Source organism: Neovison vison, chromosome 11 (assembly GCF_020171115.1).
Source record: "Neovison vison isolate M4711 chromosome 11, ASM_NN_V1, whole genome shotgun sequence".
NCBI lineage: Eukaryota > Metazoa > Chordata > Mammalia > Carnivora > Mustelidae > Neogale > Neogale vison.
In genome coordinates, this window is record NC_058101.1 from 56,841,242 (window position 1) to 56,862,633 (window position 21,392).

At 43.0% G+C, this 21,392-nt stretch overlaps 1 protein-coding gene across 1 annotated transcript; it reads left to right on the forward strand.

The window, feature by feature from the left end:
* Positions 1 to 2,899: 2,899 nt before the first annotated feature.
* On the forward strand, positions 2,900 to 5,033 carry LOC122889755 (fibroblast growth factor-binding protein 1-like). Its single transcript, XM_044225134.1, has 2 exons — positions 2,900 to 2,994; positions 4,043 to 5,033. Exon 2 carries the CDS (start codon positions 4,063 to 4,065, stop codon positions 4,822 to 4,824), a length of 762 nt encoding a protein of 253 aa, XP_044081069.1. The 5' UTR covers positions 2,900 to 2,994; positions 4,043 to 4,062; the 3' UTR covers positions 4,825 to 5,033.
* Positions 5,034 to 21,392: the final 16,359 nt, after the last annotated feature.

A 21,392-nucleotide genomic window follows, 5' to 3' on the forward strand; every position in this document is an offset into this window, starting at 1 on the left:
GTTTACTCAGGGCACTATAGAAGAAGTGCATCATTTTCTCAGTCTACTGAAATGTGAAATAACACAGCCTCATCACATGCTGGCACATATAAACACTAAGTGGGAGTGATAATCTATTTCTCTCCATGAACACCTATGAAGGGGTGGAGAACACAGGCAATAGTGAGGGGACCAATGACACCAACGGAGAAGAGATATGAGCTGAATCTTGAAGCACAAGCAGGTGTGTGCCTGGAAAACTAGAACTGGAAGGACATTTCAAGTAAGGGTAGCAGCAGGATCAAAGACAGGAATGGACGAATGGATAAAGAAGATGTGGTATATATACAGAATGGAATACTATGCAGCCATCAAAAGAAATGAAATCTTGCCATTTGTGACGACGTGGATGGAACTAGAGAGTATCATGCTAGTGAAATAAGTCAATCGGAGAAAGAGAACTATCATATGATCTCCCTGATATGAGGAAGTGGAAATGCAACATGGGGGGTTAAGGGGATAGGAGAAGAATGAATGAAACAAGATGGGATTGGAAGGGAGATAAACCATAAGTGACTCTTAATCTCACAAAACAAACTGAGGGTTGCTGGGGGGAGGGGCTTTGGGAGGGGGGGTGGGGTTATGGACATTGGGGAGGGTATGTGCTATGGTGAGTGCTGTGAAGTGTGTAAACCTGGCAATTCACAGACCTGTACCGCTGGGGATAAAAATACATTATATGTTTATAAAAAATAAAAAATTAAAATTAAAAAAAAAAGACAGGAATGGAGCAAGCAAGTGTACCAAGTATTCAGGAAATGTTGAACAAGTGGTTTAGTGTGGCCTGATTAGAGGGTGAGTGTGTGTGTGTGTGTGTGTGTGTGTGTGTGTACATGAGTTTGGAATGACAGACTGGGCCAATAGGGAAAAAACTACACAACTTGGCCTAATATTGTGTCCCCTGCATGCAAAAGAACAATCAAGGCAGAAGTTGGGATGGGATCACAGACTAAAGGTCCATGCAAAGCAGCTGGGCAAAGTTCCATGTTCCCTAGCAAAATTTAAAGACAATTCTCAGAAAAGATCCTGAGGTCCATGTTTCCTTATAAATATGTTTCATATTCTGACCTACAGTCCTCTTCCAGAGAACCTGTCTTCTTGAAGATCAAGATGAATTTTTCATTTTGCAGGAGACCACTGGTCAATAGCTCCCTGGGAAACAAAGCAGTTTTATTTTGCCTATGTCTAAATAATTCCCCAAAATATCACATTGCCAGTGTGTGTTTATGCTCAATAAGGTGTTCAGGACAATGAGGATGGATCTTGGGGTGATCCTATTTTACAAAAAGCTTGGGGTTTGGAGGAAATAACCACATCTAATGAAATTCGTGAAGAAATTCCTTGAACCAGTCGATATCTATATCTCTGTGACCTTGGAATTCCCAAACAGGCTGGAAGAAGCCCACCATAGTTATGACTTTTGGTATCTTTATTGTGGGTCAGGACAATATTCTTTTAAAAATTTCTATTAGATGCCAACTTAATTTCATATCCATACATCTGGATGTTACTCTATTTCTTAAAAGTACATCAAGTGTCTACTTTTATTTTTACAAATGTATATATGAAAAAAAATTCATGAGGTCTGAAAATGCTGACCCCCATGCCAACATGTTCTCAGTTATTTGATGCTGGGTGTTGACACTTAGTTTATCAGGACTACCCAGTTTACCACAGTCTCCACCATTTTTATTGTCCCTGTCCCAAAAACAAGGGTCAGTTGGCATTTACTTTCAGTCTGGTGCTATTGTTTCCTTATACTTGAGTTAAAAAGAAAAAAAAAATTTCTTGTGCCCAAGTATCATAAAAAGTGAGGCAACAAAATGTAGTGAAGTCCACATCTTTTGAAATGAGTCTCCTTCAGTATGCTAGTTGTGAAAACCGAGCACGTCTATTTTTAATGAACACAACTTGAAACCCCATTATGAGCCAAATCTGTTCTGCTTCATTTTATGTGAACAATTTAGCCCCATAAAATATTTAGTATGAGCCCAAAATAAAGTATTACTGTTGTCAGCAATCTATAGATGAACAAAGGGAGGTTCAGAGAGGTTAATTGGTTGGGGAAGTTCACACAACTAAAATGCCATCTCCAGGATTCCATGTAGGTCATTCTAGTATAAGACTCTGCCTGTGGAAGGCTGACCAGAGGGAAGTTTTTGTGTGTGACCTGAAGGTGATTTCAGCAGAAATTCCCCAGACCAGGAATTCACTTTTTACCAGCATTTCAGAGCCCATGGATTCTTCTCTCTACACAGTAACTTCAGGTGCCTCTGTGAAAATAGACTCGGAAACCAAGATGGCTTCCTCAGCTTCAGGCAATCATTCACAAACATTTCTTGAGAGAGACAGTAGGAATGATCAGACTGCATGTGGGTAGTCCCGGTGTTACTGGACTCCTCATCCTCTCAGCTTTGTGACCTTGAACAAGCCCTAAGTATAATAAGCTCCAATTTTCCATCTGTAAAATGATAGGAGTCCTGGTTACTGTATTGTGGGGTGGGTGTATTGGGAATTCAGGGGGAGCTATTGGTAAAATAAGCATCACAGGTCTTGGAAGCTATGACAGGTATTGATATTATTTATAACTCTCCCCGTAGATATTGCTGCTGAGGTCCTCATCCCATCAAGAAGGGTCTTTGCAAGGCTGAGCTGTCCTCCTACCCTGGCCACCAGGGGAAAGGGAAGGACTTGAAGGAAGCAGGTATAATGCCCTACATATACCTCCTCCCACAGGATTACACCAACCACTTTCCCTGCAGTAACTGGCTTCCTCCCAAGGGGCCTGGCTGGGAGGAGTGTGATAGACAGGGGTGTTTGTTATAAAATTCAACTGCCAGAGCTTCAATAAAAAAGACCTCCCCGCCTGCCACAGCAGATGAGACCGCTGTAAACCTGCAAGCTCACCTCACTCCCACATCTGAGATTACATTGGATCTGCATACTCCGAATAAGGTAAGAGTCTGGCTCTGTTAAGAGTTTGATTCCCCACCTTTCTTCTCACTACACTGAGGACTTCAAGATCCTATCAGGGACCGTTCCGGGCTGAGTCTCAATGCCCTGAGGAACAACTAGGTCTTTACGTGTTGTACCTAGGCCCCCGTCCACCCTTCATTCAGGAGCCCACATACCTGTGACTGTCTATATCCCTTTTTCAATTCTGAGGAAAGACCACAAACCCAGGATGGAAATACGTTCTTAACCATTTTCTGGGTCTGTCCCTTATACAAGCCAAATCTTTATTACTTTTAAAATGGAGCACTAATGGTATGAATCATCTTATCATGAACTATACCAAATGAAATCCTAAGTAGTTTGTAACTTTCTTATTTGTTGTCAATATTTCCAAAGGACAGAGTAAAGTTGAAATGCAAGAGGTGAGCAAAGTTGGTGGTATAAAAGCCAAAGAGATAAGTTCTAGCTCCTTTCCCGTTTTGTCACTTGCCCAATATGGGGTATTGAACAATTCATTTACCAGTGTGAGCCTGAGCTGCTACATCTGTTACCTGGGGGTGGTTTATTTTTACTTATCAGGAACAGCTCTTGAGTGGATTATGCAAGGGAGAATCAAATAGTGGTCAAGGTCATAGCATACAGCAGGTGTTAAATAGAAGTGCTATCTCTTCTTTCACCATTAAAAAAAAAAATCTAGTCTAGTGCATGGTATAGAGTAGATATTCCATAAATGCTTGTTTAATGAGTAAATGAAGGAATGAGGGAGTGAGGGAGTGAGTGGGTGAGCAAACATAGGAGTAAAGGAGTAGTGAATGAGAATTTATTTGGTTCAGAGAGTGGTGGAAGAGTAGGAGGTTTTTGACATTCAGGACTCAATTCAAGCCAAAATATGAAGAGATGAGCTGCTGGTCTAATAATTCCAGGAGCCAGGATTCTTGATCTCACTTCCAAGCAGGGAGGCATATGTCAGTGTAGAGGGAGGGTTACCCTGCAGCTCTGCATTGCTGAACTATTGCCCAGCCCTGACTCACCTGCTCTTGTCAAACAGGTTTCCACCAAGCTGAAGCCATGAGGATCCAGAGCCTCACCCTGCTCTCCTTCCTCCTTCTGGTTGCTCAGGTGTCACTGGTGAAGGGCAAAAAGGAAGTAAAGAATAGACATGTCAGCAAAGGCACCAAATTGCCTACTCTGGGAGAGACCCAGATTGAGCCACCCAAACGCCTGACCAAAGGCAAGTTTGTCACTCAAGACCATGCCAACTGCAGATGGGTGGTGACTGAGCAAGAAGAGGGCATCACCCTGAAGGTTGAGTGCACCCGAGAGGACACTAAATTTTCCTGTGTCTTTACTGGCAATCCAACTTCCTGCCTGGAGTCAAACAAAAAGAATGTCTATTGGAAACAAATAGGTCGGAACCTGCGCTCTCAGAAGGTAATCTGTGAGAATGCCAAAACCATCCTGAAAACCAGGGTGTGCAGAAAGAAGTTTCCAGAATCCAATCTCAGGCTGGTGAACTCCACTCTGATTCAGAACAAGAAACCCACCCAGGGGTTAATGGAGCCCTCTCCCAAGGAGCAGAGCAAAGTCAGTAAGGCCTTCCTCATGGAACCTAGCAAGGTCAAAGAGTTATCCCCAAAGGAGCAGAAAAAGGTCAAAGAGAATATCCCCTTGAGCTCAGTGGAGACTCAAACCATAGCTACCAAGGATCCAAAGTGTGTGGAGGACCCAGACTTGATAAACCAAACAAAGACAGCCCTGGACTACTGTGGGGAATCCTGGAGCTCTCTCTGCCAATTCTTCATCACTATGGTGCAGGGCAGTTCATGCTAATGAGTCAAAAGAGAACAGAGTCCTTTAGGAGGTGCTATGTCAAAGCCCTTCAGTATACTGTCAAGCTCTCTGAGTAAAATGAACATTTGTGCTATGAGAGTGCAGTGGAATATGTAAACAGATTTTGTAACTTTTGTTTTTGTGGTTTGGAATTTACTTTATATTCATTTCCTTAAATTTTTATTTCAGAGATTGTTTACCTCAATGTATGTTTCCATGCCCCACATAGCTATGGGTATATGAACAGCGAGGACCATTCTTTGAGCTGAATGAGCCAGAGTGATGATTCCAGTGCAATGTACTTTCCGCTGAATTAACAAATTTAATAAAGCTCTGGGTATTTTTCAGAAATATGTTCAACAATTTTTTGTTTCTTTATGTCTACTTTCTTTTTTTTTTCCTAAAGATTTTATTTATTTGACAGACAGAGATCACAAGTAGACAGAGAGGCAGGCAGAGAGAGAGAGAGGGAAGCAGGCTCCCTGCTGAGCAGCGAGCCCGATGCGGGACTCGATCCCAGGACCCTGAGATCATGACCTGAGCCGAAGGCAGCGGCTTAACCCACTGAGCCACCCAGGCGCCCCTTTATGTCTACTTTCAATGAACTCAAAATAGTCCCCATATCTGGGGGAAAAATATCTAAGTAATGACTCATCCTAAGTAATCCGCAATGTGACCCATTCCAAAATCCCTATCTTAATCCTTTCATCCATTGGTCTGTGGTGTCTGATGCTTACTGCACTGTAATAATTAGAATCCCTGATTTCAGATGGGTCAAATAAGGCATGGTGTGATTAAAAAAACAAATCAGGGTCTCACAGATGGTAAGAAGGAAGGAAGGATTTGAACCAGAAGGTCTGTAAAACCAAGTCCACAAGCTAGAGGAACGCCCTCTACTGACTCAGGTCAGAGTTGGGCATCTCTTCTTGCTATATATGAGACCCCTGATTTTTAGGGGTTCATTTTTGGCCTGGGGGAGAGAGCTTGGTTAAGTACAGTGTCCTGTGATGAAAACCCCAGTGTAAACAGGAAAAGAAGATGGAAGCTGCTGGAAGAACTCTGGTTGAACTTCATGGAAGAGGTATTACTGGAGCTGGATTTTGGAAAGAATATTCTTAGGTAAGAAATGAGACAGAATGAAGACACTTTGGGCAGATGACAACATGTGTCAAAGCAAAGAGATATAAAAAATCCTAGAAGCTGGGAGAAACCAGGTGGCTGGAATATGGTGGGAAGTAGAGATGATACTACTGCTAGTCATTTACATGTTAGTAAGAAGGATCTGAAAGTGTTTTTTTTTTTTTTTTCAAGAGTTGGGGAGAGAGGAGGTTGTGGTCCTAATGCCTTGTCACAATTTCATTAAGAGCAAAAAGTGAATAACAAAAGATGGTTAAAAAAGAAAAAAAAAAAAAACCACTCACTCACTTTAGAGTCTCTGTCGGTTGCAGAGAAGAATGGCAGGTAGCTTGGAAGAGAGACCATTTACACTCACCAAATTACCAGGACCTACACTGAGGATTGTCAGTAGCCAATCCAAAGTGTATCATTACTCACATTATCAACACTAACATTCATCCTCTCACTTGCCATGTGCCAGACACTGTGCTAAACTTTTTCTGTGGAATCTGCATACATGCATTCATTCAACATGCAATTTATTAAGCACTGAACCTGCCAGACTCTGTTCTAGGTGCTGAAGATATATCTGTCCATAGTAGATCAGTGTATGGATGGTCAGCTCTCAGTGACCAGTGGGAATTTCCCAGTGGGAAATTGATGATAAAATCACAAACATACAAGAGATAGAGAGGGAAACTAAAGGAGGAAAAGGGGGTAACACTGATGAAGTGTAACCAGTCTTAGATCAGATGATCAGGAGAGGCTTCTCTGTGGAGGTGACTTCTGATTCTAGATATGTATGAAGAAGTAATCAAGTCTAGTAACTCTCTGGAAAAGGGATGTTCCTAGCAGAGGGAACAGTCCATTCTAATGCCCTGAAATTACTTTATATGGCAGACACTCTTCTAGGACTAGAAAATGGCAGCAAACAAAAAGAAAAAATATCCCTCTTCTCATGGTGTTTGTATTCCAATGACTGACTCAGGTTTGGCATGTTCAGGAACATCAAAGTTTACAGAACCATTGTAGGACAGGGGCCATGACCTGATTTGTGAACCTTATCCCCATTTGCAAGAGAACTGAAGCAACATCCCTGTCCATTCCAAGATTCTCTTAGCCATCTCATGTAAGGGACATTTTCCCTTAAATTCTACACAGATTGTGAGCCCTATGGATCTCCCCTACTCATACATCTCAGTTCCTTGTAGTCCTGAAATAGGAAAAGACTGTTGAACACTTCCAGGGGTCATTAAATTATAACTCTGGTCTAGCCTGAGTGACATAAACATTGAAGAACTGACCAGACTAGATTCAAAGACTTTCTAAGCTCACTCCCAGCCCATGAAATGGTACTTAGTTCACTGATGGTGTTTGGCCACTGGCAGAACTGGGAGGTTTGTTTCCAACATGGTGAAGTTTCCTAGACTCGGGCTAGAGGTTTGCCTCTGTTTTTTCCCACTCAATATCTCTATGCTAACTATTTAATTATTCTGAACTTCAAGAAGTTTATCTCAACAATGAGAACGGTGAAACCCACCTTGAAAGGCTGCTCTAAGACTCACATTGGTCAATAAATCTAGAGCACGTAGTGCCTCACTGCTTGCACAGAAGGTGTTCAACTCAAGTGACTGTCTAAAGTCCAGCCACAGGGCCCGCTGTGGAGGAAGTTCAAAATTTCCTTAGGTAAACTCTTTAAAAAGTGAGAGGGGTTTTTCCCTAACACAATAACAAAGAGAGACAATAATGGAGAACCTGGCATATGCCAGTGACTTTGCCCCCTTCTCTTATATAATTCCCTCAACAATGCTGTCTATTAGGTGTTATCATTTTCATTTTCTAGATAAGGAAACTGAGGCCCAGAAAAGCTGAGCTACTTTCCAATGTCACCAAGCTTGAAGTGGGAGAGCCTTAAAGTGAGAAACCCAGGGTCTGGAGGTCCTCCAGGCCTTTCTGTGTCTGAAGCTCATGATTTTCTTCACTTGATGAGAGAAGAGTGAAACTTGTGGTTTTATTTATTTTTATTTTTTTAAAGATTTTATTTATTTGATAGACAGAGATCACAAGTAGGCAGAGAAGCAGACAGGGTGGGGGGGAGAAGCAGGCTCCCCGCTGAGCAGAGCACCTGATGTGGGGCTTGATCCCAGGACCCTGGGATCATGACCTGAGCCGAAGCAGAGGCTTAACCCACTGAGCAACCCAGGTGCCCCAAACTTGTGGTTTTAGATGCAGACCAAATAAAAGTGAACAGGATGTCTCATCCACTTCCATATTTACAGTCCCTTTCATGTCCTTCAAAAAGAAAGCTCCAGAAGCTGAAAAGCTAAAAGCTTTAGCTTTTGTTCATGCTTAGCCTTCCTTCATAGTCATATCCCAAGGCAATGTTTTTTAAAACACAGTAAAAAACAAGTTTAAAAACACAACACAGATTTTATATTAGCTTCCATCCAACTTGGCACTCCATATTTTCTCTCTGGAGACTTTCTGAATATGAAGTGGAAGGGCCAGCTTGTGTGTGTGTGTCTGTCTGTCTGTCTGTGTCTGTGTGTGTGTAAGCATGCTTGAGATACAATTACCCTGGATAGCAAGAGACAGGAAGATCTCAGGCAGGTAAGAGGTGCTTCAAGATGGCATGACTGCATCCCCTAAAGCAGCTCAGTAAAGGGATTTTCTTACGTTCCTCATAAAACTACCTCTCAGCTTTAAGAGGGCCTCTTCCCTGCCTGCAGCACTGTCTCTGTGTAGTAACTCACAGCCATACTAGTGCCGACTTGAATCTCTGGAGTCCAGCTCATCTCACCTTGCCTCCTACCCATTCGCTTCTTCCCCTACCTCCCTCCTGAGTTGTTTTTGGCAGAACAAGGAAAGGAGGCAAAAGTGATTGGAACCAACAAAAGCAAGGGCAGCCATCGTCTGTGGTACTGGTTCTCATAACACCGCACATACAGTACTCACCTTCAGATGTCTCACTCAGAAACACTTCATGAACAATATGCAAGAAAACATTCATTAGGAGCCTTGCTGGATGTGGGGGAAATAAGACCGCAAAGATGGTCTCCAACTCATCTATCGTAATAGTCCCAGCAACTGGGTCACAGGCCAGCATATAATGATTCTGAACAAATATTTATTGAGTTAATAAAAGAGGAGAGAAATCATGGCAGGGGTAAAGATTATGGGCTTCAGAGTATAGGTAGCTGGGTTTAAATTTTTAGTTATTTGACCTGAGATAAGTTACTTTTTTCTTATTCTCAGTTTCCTCATCTATATATTAGGTCTAAGTATCCATTCAGTAAGATTTGACATGATTTAAAGTCTAAAGTGTGATCCTTACACAATGGATTTTTCTGAGATTTGGTTATGAATGAATGAATGAATGAGCCAATTAATTGAGAGAGAAGACAAGTAGGAAATGTTCTAGATAGGCTACATGGGACTCAAGACATTCCATGCCAAAAGGAGTTTGGCTGTTCCGAATCACCTCCCAAAGATCACCCTCTACTTAATGGCCCAGGAGGCTTCTCACATTCGTGGCCTGGATAGAGTCACCTTCCACAAAATAGGAGATAAAGGCAAAGCTGGTACTTTAGGGCAAACTTAGAGACTTTCTTAACCTGCCTTCCAGTGACTCACCACAGCATCTCCCCTTTAGCTCCCTTATATCTACAGCTTGAGTGCTGCAAGCCACCTGCTGCCCAGGTCATCTTTCTGGGGGGCACTGTCCATATGCCACATGCATGCCAATGACTCACACATTTACATCTCTCTTCTGACCTCCAGCCTCACTCAGCATCACCACTTGCATATCCAAAAGGTGACTTAAATAACATATACCAGAAACACTCCACTGATGTTCCCCTCCCCCCCAGTTCTTGCTCCTCCATGTCCTTCCCAACTTAGTTCATCATAAAGTCATCCTTCCCATCATGCAGGTCAGAACCCTTGTAGGGTCCTACTTGACTCCTCTCACTGAGCTCATCTAATTTATCTACAATTCCTGCCATCCCCACTTTCAAGAAGATATTCCAAAATATGACATTTTGCCACCTGATCACTGCCAACCTGGTCCAAGCCCCAGCCTGTCCTCCTGGATTATTGCAGTAGTGTCTTAATTTTCTTCCTGCTGTCAGCCTTGCCTCGTAGAGTCTGTTCTAGCACAGCAGCAGCGACATCCCTTCCAAAGTCTGAGTAGGAGCACCCCACTTCTCTGCTAAAAGCTGTCCAGTGGCTTGCCATCTCATTCAGAGTAAATGCCAAAGATTGTTGCAGAGCCTTACAGCGCCCTGTAAGAGCCAGTCCCTCACTACTTTTTGAACTGATCTCTTATGATGTAATCCTGGGATTACTCTGCTCCAGCCATTCTAGCCTTGCTGTTCCTAGAGCTCACTCTGTACTCTCCTGCCACAGTCCCTTAGCACTTGCTCTTCCCTCTACATGGAGAACTCCCTTACTTCTTTCAGATATCAACTCAGATGCCACCCTGGTCAACGTTGCTTTCTTTTCCCCATACCACTCTCATTATCTGAAGTGCACAATATTTATTTGCTTCATTTGCTTATTGACTTATTGCCTCTCCTTAGAATATAAGCTTCTTGAGAGCAGACTTTGCTTTGGTCACTGCTGTTTTTCTAACATGTTGTACAAAGCATGGATCTCAATACACGTTTAATTATTTTTAAAACCAGTGTAACCACAAGAGAATCAAGAGACAAGATTTCTTTCTGTCAGACAACCTTCGGCCTTAATTTCCATTTCAGAAATGTGATTGAGGTTAAAGTTCTTGTCCTAATAAGTCTAAATATCCTTATCTGGAAAATAGCACTGAAGAAACTCTTATAAAGTAAACGAGTCAAAGAATATAAATTACCAAACTCTTTGCTTGGAACACAGTCATTGATCAAAAATTATGTTTGTTGTTCTAGTTTTTCTGTTATTATTATTATTAAACATCATGCTTTCCAAAGGGCATGATGCTGCCTGTTCTCTAGGTTCCTGATAAAGATGGCGAGGTCTGCATCTCCCAGCTGATACACGTTTACTTATAAAGTCCCTTCCTTCGTGATCTCCATTTTACTAACCTTATTAGAAAGAGGGTTTTGATTTTATGAAGATGTTTTGAAAGGATAAGAATTGAAGGAAAACATGAGTGTAACATGGACCCCCAGAAAATCTGATTGCTGGAAACATGAGAGGGGCCTAGGCAGCAGAAGGGGCCAGGAAAGAGTGAAGGGCAGGCAGCAAGGAGTCATTGACCTAAAAATAAAAAGGTCCAAGGTTGAGCAGGCTGCCTTCTCTGGAAGGCAGGAAGCAAAAAAGGCCCTGTTTTCTAGGAAATGCACTAGTTCTGCCTGGCAGGCTCATAACTTCTGCCAAACTTAGCATCTCCTCCAGATAAGTCAGGGGAGGTGGGGTGGGAAATATAGAGTAGCTGTGTTTTTTCAGGCAGGGTGGCATGGAGATAAGAGAGTGGGCTCTGGTCATGGATATATGGACTTGATCCTGAATCTGCTACTTACTAGCCATGTGACTCTGGCATGTTCCTTAACATTTCAGAGACTCAGCTTCATTCATGCAGCAAGTGCTACTAGTGTCTTCTGTGCGCTGTGAATTGGGTAACGGGATAAGCATGCAGAAAAAACAATGTTTACTGAGCATGTACTGTAGGTCAGACACTGCTCTATGCATGTGTATTATCTCACTTAACCTTCACAGTCTCCCACAAGGAGACACTACCCTTCTTCCTATGAAGACATTGACGATGTCAAGAAACTCGCTTAAGGTCTTAGTAAGTATCAGACATGGAAGTCAAGTCAAAGCGATCTGGCCCCGGGTCAATCATTTGACCGCTAGAGCACTTTCAAGAAGCTGGAAGCTCTAATGTAAATGTGCTGTTGGATGCAAGCATGGTGTAGGGCCAGGTGGTGGGGTGGGAGGTGCAATCAGCATAGGTCAGCAGCTGTAGCTGGAGGAGACAGAAGCAGTGGTCACAAGTCAGAGAAGATTTCCCTAAAGACATAACAAAACTAAGACCTTTAAGGGAAAGGGGGTTACTGGGCAAAACAAATATACACAGAGAGTGGCTCAGGTGGATCTTGGGGATAACTCTCTCAACTATTTGGTCACATTAAAAGGACCAAAACATTGTTTGGCAGTCCTAGAGACACTAGGGTCCTCTGATTCTATACCCTTTCTCCTATAGACTAGCCTGCACAAGGAGGTAGTACACCTTTAGATGTGGGGGGTCCTAGATGCTCTGCAGACAAAATCAACCCCACTAGACAATGGGGAATTTGTAGCACATTCTCAGTTTGCTCAGTTCATTCAACAGCAGGTGTTCTGCTGAGGGCCAGGGGTAGTGAGAGAGGTGTAAAGGTACGAATGCAGTACACAACTCCTGCCCTGGTCCATAGGGAACTACATGAAACATGGAAGATGCAAGTATGTTGTTGCTCAGTCATATCCCAGTATTTAGAATTATGCATTTTATTTCAGCTTTAAATGCAAACCAATGACTTGTTCTGGCACTCAACCAAAGGAAGGCCATAAAAGTAATTTTGACAAAATCAGTTTTTACAAAGCTGGCACTGACTCTAGAACCTGACCACAATGTGCAATGTGACTTGGCAATGGCATTTTTAAGTATAAAATGCTGCCAGAACTAGCTTCCAATGTCAAGTGACAGCCTCCAAGAAGACCAGCCAGGGTGGGCTCTCCTCTACCACAGGAGGCCTCCCAGAGCCTCTAGGGTGTCTTGAGCCTAAAAACCTACTACACGCACTCCTACCAGCATAATTGCTCTAGAATTGTCTTTCTGGAACTGGGCATGTGATTTTCTCTAAGCCAAGTACTGGTAACACCAGGGAAGGCTAAGGTTTGGCAAAAGCAAAAGCCCAGATGGGCCACCCCAGAACAGACACCACTGTTGTCCAGGAATCTTGAGGCTGGAACCCTCAGACTCTGGGAGGGCCAAACCAAGCAGGTGTGAGGACCAGAGAGAACCTTTATTAGGTGCTTCCTGCATGCTAGGGGCAGTGATTCCAACCTTACCTAGAGGTAAGAATCACATGGGGAGCTTTAGAAAAGCTCACTGCCCAGGCTGCTCGTACACCAATGATATCAGAATCACGGGGCTGAATAGCTCAGGGATTTTTTAAGCTCTGCAGTTAACTGTGATGTGCAATTAAGGTTGCAATCTGCTCAGCTGGGCACTGTTTACCATGCTTTCCCTGCATGGTCTCATTTCATGACCATCCTATTATCAGGAGAACCAGGGGTGCAAGGAAGTTCATCATTTGCCAGGGTCGGAGCCTGGAGTCTCCCCAGGTGCCTGCCTCCAGAGCCACGCTCCCAGGTGTAAATACAGGCATGAAGGCAACTACCATGTAACAGAAAGAGCAAGAACCTGGGTTTGAACAACTTCTGCCCCCCATCCCCACCCCAGTGCCTAGGGAGCCTTGGGCAAGTCAATTCATTCCTCTGATTCTTTCAGCTTCTTGTCTGCTGAACAGGGGGATGTTATCACCTTTGCAGTATTGGTGATTTAAGGAAATGATATTTATGAAGCAACTTGTAGTCTTTCTGGCACATAGTTTAGTTCTTGGTTCTTTAACCTTATTATTAGACCACATGCCCAAAAATGAGTCAGCAGATGGGATGGCAGTTATCAAGAAGAGAACATCCCTCAAAATGAGGCATCATGTTCTAAAGGGCAGGCGAAGGCAAAACTGGAGGTCAGTCCCAGGAGTGGGGATAAGTAGTGCAATAGACAGAGGCACATGTAGGAGGGGACAAGACCAGGATAGCTGGGGGCATGGGAAGGCACCATGCCAGGCAGTGCCTCTCTCTGTCATCCACAACCTCTCACCCCCACATTCTTCATCACAGGTGTCAGCCAAGTGTGGAAAGCAATATGGCCACTCCGCTCTCCCTTCATACCCACTTTGCTCTTTACCCCCCCATCCCCATCCCCAAACTGCTCATTTTCTCCTAAGCCCTCTGGGCAAAGGTTAAGAGATAACTGTCATTTGCTAGGAAGACTCTAAGGTGTGACCCCCTTCAGTTCCTTAACCCAGTACATGCACCCTCAACCAAGGGTAGTGTTCATTCAGAAAGGACCATTAAAAGAAGGAAAAGAGGGGCACCTGGGTGGCTCAGTGGGTTAAGCCACTGCCTTCAGCTCAGGTCATGATCCCAGGGTCCTGGGATCGAGCCCTGCATCGGGCTCTCTGCTCAGCTGGGAGCCTGCTTCCTCCTCTCTCTCTGCCTGCCTCTCTGCCTGTTTGTGATCTCTGTCTGTCAAATAAATAAATAAAATATTTTAAAAAGAAAAAGAAAGAAGGAAAAGAGGGGGTCACACAGAAAGAATGTGCTAGTCACTTTTGGTAATTCAAAAGTAGTACATAGTATGAAGAACAGCAAATGAACCAGAAAGTGCACACAAGTAAGAAAGAACACAGATCCATCCATGAAGAGACAACACTGATTGTGCCTGGGTTTGGGTCCCTCACATTCTCCCTTAGACACAGGTAAAAATATTTTTAACTGGATTATAGTATCTTGGGCTTTTATAACTTTTTTTTAACTTAAATCATTACAAACAAAAAATATCATGAACATCTTTGGCAATACACTTGTTTCTGCAACACCTGTTTAAGGTGTTATGTGATATGTTGAAATTATGGTAAGACCCTCCCATTGTTGCAAAATTAGATTGTTGCCAATTGTTTATTGTAAAGAATTGTTGTTGAAAACTATCCTTACAGATAAATCATTTCTTTTAACATTTAGGAATTTGTTCTCTTTAGGATAAATTCCTGGAGGGTAGATTGCAAGGTCTAAGAACTGGCTTTTGAAAGAGACTTTTTATTACTGAAAAATGCATACATTTGTAAGTAAACAGACTAGTGTAATGAATGTCTCAGTATCCTTCACCCAGTTTAAACAACTATCAACTTGTGGCCAATCTCATTTGACCTATACAATGTTTCAACTATCCTCCCCCCCACAATTGTTCAGGATTAAATCACAGACATAAAACATTTTAATCATAAATATTTCAACACCTATCTCTAAAAGATAGGGCAAGAGCACACTCATTTTTAAAGCTCTTGGAACACATTGCCAAAGCACCTGCCAAAAAAATTTGCAACAATTTCCATTCCCACCAAGAGGATAAAAACATGGTCATTTCTCCACACTTCTGTCAACTCTGGGTATCCCAGTTCAGAGACTGGTTAAGGGTGGGTGGGGGTAGGAATCAAACATATAAGACTAAAGATAATTCAATAGAGGGGATTTAGATGGGGAACCAGTTACAAAGATATTGGAAAAACTAAAAGGGCAAACAAGGCATCGTGATCCCAGGAGCCAGGTCACAGAGCTAGAGCTGAGACCCTGAGGGGGGATTTCTTGAGGGGACTAGAGTCAGTGGCTACTGGGAATGCCAGCAGAAATAGAGAAATGGAACAGGGTCCTGGCTTTTTCCCTCCTACTCCACTACCCAATCCTAACAGAAGCCAGTGGGCAGAGGATTCTGGAAAATGAGTTTGCTTCGGCCCCCCCACCCCTTCACCCCCATACCAAGCACCATGGGAAATAATAGGGATAGGTCTCAGAGCCAACAGGCCAATGACCAGCACTTTAAGCATTGCAGCTTTAGTTTAGCTTTATTAATTAAAATAAGCTATTTATGGGGGCGCTGGGTGGCTCAGTTGGTCAGGCATCTGCCTTTAGCTCAGGTCATGATTTAAGGATCCCGGGATTGAGCCCCACATTGGGTTCCCCAGTCAGCGGAGGTCTGCTTCTCCTTCTCCCTCTGTCTCTCCCCAACTTGTGCTCACTCTGTCTCAAATAAATAAATAGATAATAAATCTTTTTTAAAAAGCTATTTATGGGCCAAAAAATATCTGCAATAATGAAGGAAGACATGAAATTGATGAGTATAAAGTATAAACAATAGAGCAAGAAAAAAAGAATGAAAGAAAGAATGTAAATTGTATAACACATTTTGAGGGGAATTTGTCAGTATTTCTCAAAATTTTAAATCACAAGCCCTTTAGCTTAATAGTTTCCTTTTCAGAGATTTATGCCATGTATACTTGTACAAACCAAGGATATGTGTGTGAGGACATTTCTTATAGCATTGTTTTATAACAGTAAAACACTGAAAACAACCTTCATTATCCATAGGCACTGGTTAAAAACATCCATGAGTTAGCTGGAAGGATTTCTAAGAGATGCAGCTAGAGAAATGAAAATTTTAAAAAAAAAAGTGTATCACTCTTCAGTATGTTTATAAATTAATATGCAGGTAAAATATTTCTCAAAGTGTATACAATTTTTTCTCAGGTCACTAGCGGTAGTTGTTGCCTTTGGGGAGAGGAAGCAGGCAATTAGAATAGGAGAGAGATATATTTACCCTTTGTACTTTTAAAATGTTTTCACTATACTTTGTATTAATCTAAACCATATGAAATTGCCAACATTCTGTCATTTTTGATGCACAAAACAATAATGTCATATGGTTTATAGTACTATTCTTTGTCCATAAAAGAAGTAATTAACTTCTAAAAGACCAGGAAGAGCTATTACATTGGAATGTGAATTTGGAGTTGACATTTTCAGTAGGATAAGAAGATGACAGGTGATATGTTATCCCACCCATTGTCTCCTTAGGAATTAAGTTAAAAAGCCAGAGGACATCCCATGAGCTCGATTCTTTCAGAAGAGTATACATGAATGGTTTCTTGATTATCAAGACTATATGGACTTTTAAATCTGTTTAAAATGAAGGACAGTTGGCAAGTGACTGGGTGGCTTTGTTGGTTAAGCATCTGCCTTCGGCTTAGTCATGTTCCCAAGATCCTGGGATTGAACCCAGAGTCAGGCTCTGTTCTCAGTGGGGAGCCCACTTCTCTCTCTCCCTCTCACCCTTCCTCTCCCCAGACTCATGTGCTTTCTCTCTCTCTCTTAAAATATTAAAAAGAAACGGACAGTTGAGAGGCAAGCTGGAGCTATGCATGCTCTCCATCCATTCTACATGCTGCCAAAGGCACAAAACAAACTCAAACTAAGGAAGCCAGTCATCCCTCTGCTACTGTCGAAGGATATTGGTAGCTGTCTGTTCCCACAGCTTAAGTACAATTTTTTTCACTCAGACAGATAAAAAGAAACTTAAGCAATCTTGACCGCTTCTGATGAAAAACAGCCTGAAGCTCTCCACGTTCCAGAGCCTGACAGGGACTTGGATGACTAAAGTTGCTCTGATTCACCAAGAGCATCTCACAGGGGCTGGTGCTGTAGCTAAGACAACAAGCCCCATGGCCCAAACATTAACATCAGGAAAAGCAGGGGCCATTGGTGGAGGATGAAGAGCCTTACACACATTACCTTGTAACATCTCCCTCAGAAAGGCACAGTATCTTGTGCCCATTTTACAGGGAAGAAAAGTGAGGCTTCAGTAAGTCCAGTAACCTAGAACCAGATCTGCCTAACTCTAAAGCTCTTTCTCCCAATAGTCACCCCGGACGTGACAAGTGTCAAAAATGTCAGCACATCGGATCAGGTCATTCCTTTGCTTCAAACTCCTCAGTGGTTCCCCATAGCCTTCAGAGTATAATCCAAATTTAGTGCAGCAAGCAGGAGTGCTCCAGACTCCACCTGCTTTGCCAGTCTCTCCTCCTCCCATGACCTTCAGGTCTTGCTAGATGTCCTTGTCCAGAAGAATCCAACCACTTTCCCTTTTCCAGGTACTCTGTGCCCTTACAAGCCAACTGCCTTTGCCTATTGCACATGCTTGTTTCTGCCTGGAGTGCCCTTCCTCCACACTCCGCTTGTGACCAACTGTAAGAGTCTTTTTCTAATGCTCCCTCCTGCCCTTCACTCCCTTCTCATCCCTTGCCAACCAAGGACTCATTTTCTTGTCTTCAGCCACCCCTGGTGCTTACTTCAAGTCTGGCCTCCTTCCCTTTCTCTCTCCTTCCTTCTTTCCTTCTTCTTTCCATCTTTTATTCCTTCTTTCTTTCAACACTTTTTCATTGAGCAGCCACTCTATAACAGTTGTTAAATTGCATTTGGGTGATGAAAGCTGAATAAAAAAAAAGGGGGTCCTTTTCTTCCTGGAGGTTATGGTCAAGAGCAAGAGGCAGACGGTGACTAAAACTGCACAGTTACTAAATGTTTCTACAGATGCAGCACTGCATTATGCATTTGGCATGCCTTTACTTCACTTAACCAGCACTGCAGTGCTACAAGGTAGTGACTTTTGCTTTTAAAAGGGAAAATCAAAGTAGGATCAGGGTTTGAACCCAAGCCATCTGTCATTTAATTCAATACTCTTAAATGCCAAAATAAAAGAGGAGTTTAATAAGAAGGTGATAAATACAACAGAAACACACAGAAGCCTAAACCCAGCTTGGGAAAGACAGAAGATTTCTAGGAAGAGGTGATTCTCTAGGACTTAGAGGATTAACATGGGCAAAGGTGTGGTGGAAGGGAAAGCTTGACTCCACAGAGAACCCCAGGCAAGAGAATGTTCCTGAGGTGCAATGCATGAGGATGGAACTGGGAAGATGAAGCAGTAGCTGGGCTGCAGAAAGCCTCATTTGTCATCGGTTGAGTGAGGGCTGTAGGAAATAGGTATAAGATGCAGGATAACTAAAGAAAATTTAATGAAGGGACTATTACAAGGATATGGGCAGTGTGAGGGAAACCACCAACGGGTGGTGGGACACCTGGACTAGCAACTCTGAGCCAAGCAGCCCCACTTTCCCTAGACCAAAAGGAGCAAAAGAAAAGGCTGTTACTAGAGGCCAAGAGAAAATGGTAGCTTTGGCTTCAACCCTAGAGACCCCACTCCCTCACCACTGGACCTGGAGCCTTTCGTAGAAAATCCTGGCTGGGTGCAGAGGGATGCAGGAGAATATCCCAGCTTCTTTCCCCTCCTGTCTCCTGACATCCTTCTGGTGCCTCCCAATGGCCAAACCCAAGCAGAGGACAGAGGGCATATGAGCCCAACTGAACCAATCTATAAGGTCAGTCTCCTAGGTCAGAGAAAGTTAGAGAAAGGTAGCAAGTGGATCTGGAAGGACAAATGGAGACCACCTAGAACTTCCAGGTTAAGAAGTTCAATTTTTAATTCCATTATTGATGGTGCCACTGAAGGGTTTGAGGTGGAGGCAACTTAGTCAGATATGGGTTTTCACAAAGACCTCTATGGCAGTGATTCAGTAGACAGAGGTGCAGGCAGTTAGGCATGAGCTAAGGACATCTGCTGGATCAGGTAAAAGAAAGGCCAAGGTGAGAGATTGTAAGGAATAAGAGCTAGAGATAGAAGGAGATGGATAGAGATAGAATGAGATGGAATATATCCAGGTGAGAGATGATAAGGAGCTGGAAAAGGGCATAGATAGACAGGAAAGAAGGAGGTCAAGCTTTGATTTTAAAAAGAAAAATACAGAAATTGATGGTTCTTAGTGAAGACAAAAGCTAAGATTCTCTTGGATGACCAACTAAATTTCATTTGGGACAAGTTGAATTTAAGTTGATGTGGGGACATTAAAAGGTAGATATCTAGCATATGCTCTGATTTGAATTCAGATATTGATTGGTCTCTGTCCAGAAATTTAGATATCAAAGCTGTCAGTAGGTAAATTCTACTTTAAAACCATTGTTTTACCTGAGTTTTTGCATCCAAGAGACCACCAAGGAGCCAACACCGATGCAATCACATGAGGGTTTATTCGACAAGCTTAAGCTTGGGCCCAAGTATACCCAAAACAGTGGAGTAGGGACTTGGACCCCGAGCTTAGTTAAGGCAGAGGAATTTATGGGTTCCTGTTACTAAAGCAGGGTGGGGATTCCTGTTACTAAAGCAGGGTGGGGGTTCTTAGAACTAAAGTAAAGTAGGGGAAAGTTCAGCCCTTGGGCACAGGGGTCTGAGATGGCTGCCAGAGCTAAGATGGCTGTACTTTATGCTAAGGCTAAACCTGAGGTGGGATCACCTTAATTTTTCTCGGCCTCCATACCACGAGAGTGGATAAGATGTCCCAGGGAGAGGGTATGTCCAGAGAAGAAGGCCAAGCTGTCTGAGAGCATCAACACTGAGAGACAGAGAAGGAGAACCACTTCAAGGGAGACAGACAAAGAGAAAGACCAGAGGAGACAAGGGGAGGCAGGAGAATGAAGCTTCCAAGAGCAGAGGCTAGAGGATCAACACAATTAAATACACTAGAAAGAAAAAGATAAAAGCAGTGCGGGTTGGAAGTAAGTTTTGGTTGTCTTTAGAAAGAGCAATAATGACTAAAATTGGTGGATGGATTGCCATGGGTTAAAGAATGAAGTAAAGATGAAGCGGTAGACACTAGAATACAGATTCTTCTGCTTACAGGTCTGGATGAGGAGAGAGAAAAATAGAATGATATCCAGGAGGACCACCAGGTCAGTGGAGTTTAATGGTATGAAATCAGCTTTGAAAAAGAGCTGGTAGAGAAGAAAGACACAGAAGAGGGAGAAGCTGATCATACTTCAAAAGAGGGAAGATCACTGATGGAGCCCAGACCTGGAGGGACTAAAGCCAATCACCTTCTATAGTCCTTGCCTAGTTATTTGCCCAGACCCTTAAACCCCACTGCTAGTCTGGGAGCTCTATATCTGCTGTGCCAGGCACAACATCTGGCACATGGTTGTACTCAGTCAATGACTGCTGAGTGAATTATTGACTGAGTGCATGGCTAGGTCATTATTCACATTATAAGATCAGAGTAGAAGAAAAGATCCTTCTCTCTACAACTCACATGAGGAAGCTAAGGTTCAAATATAAAATCATCCAATAGAACTCCAGACACCTTGAGCAAGATAACAGTGTATAGGGAGGAAATCTTGAAGATTTACTTTACATACACACACCTATAAACAAAACTCCAGCCATATCAAGCTGGATGAAGACCTCTGGTGAAAGTTGTTGGATTAAAATCAGAAAGGCCAGAAACCAATCATCTTTGTGTTTAAATGAACCGAACATTTGAAGAGCACTGATTCTTATTAGCTCATTTAATTTGGCTTATAAGAGGCTACTCTGATTGTGTTCTTTCACTTTTTACCTTGCGGGGCAGGGAGTCAGTTTCTTTCTCAAGGCATTTCTTCAAGTTTTCAGTTGAAGTTCTCTCCCAGAACAACTAAAGATTTGGCCACTTGCAAAGACTGCTGAGGAAGGGGTTCCATGTGAGCCAGGTCTCCAAGACCATGGCCTCCAGAGGTCATGCCTCCTGTCTGGGAATAGGAATACTTTGGACCCACCCCCCACCCCCACTGGCCACATTAAATAAGAAAGTCACGGGCGCCTGGGTGGCTCAGTGGGTTAAGCCGCTGCCTTCGGCTCAGGTCATGATCTCAGGGTCCTGGGATCGAGTCCCGAATCGGGCTCTCTGCTCGGCAGGGAGCCTGCTTCCTCCTCT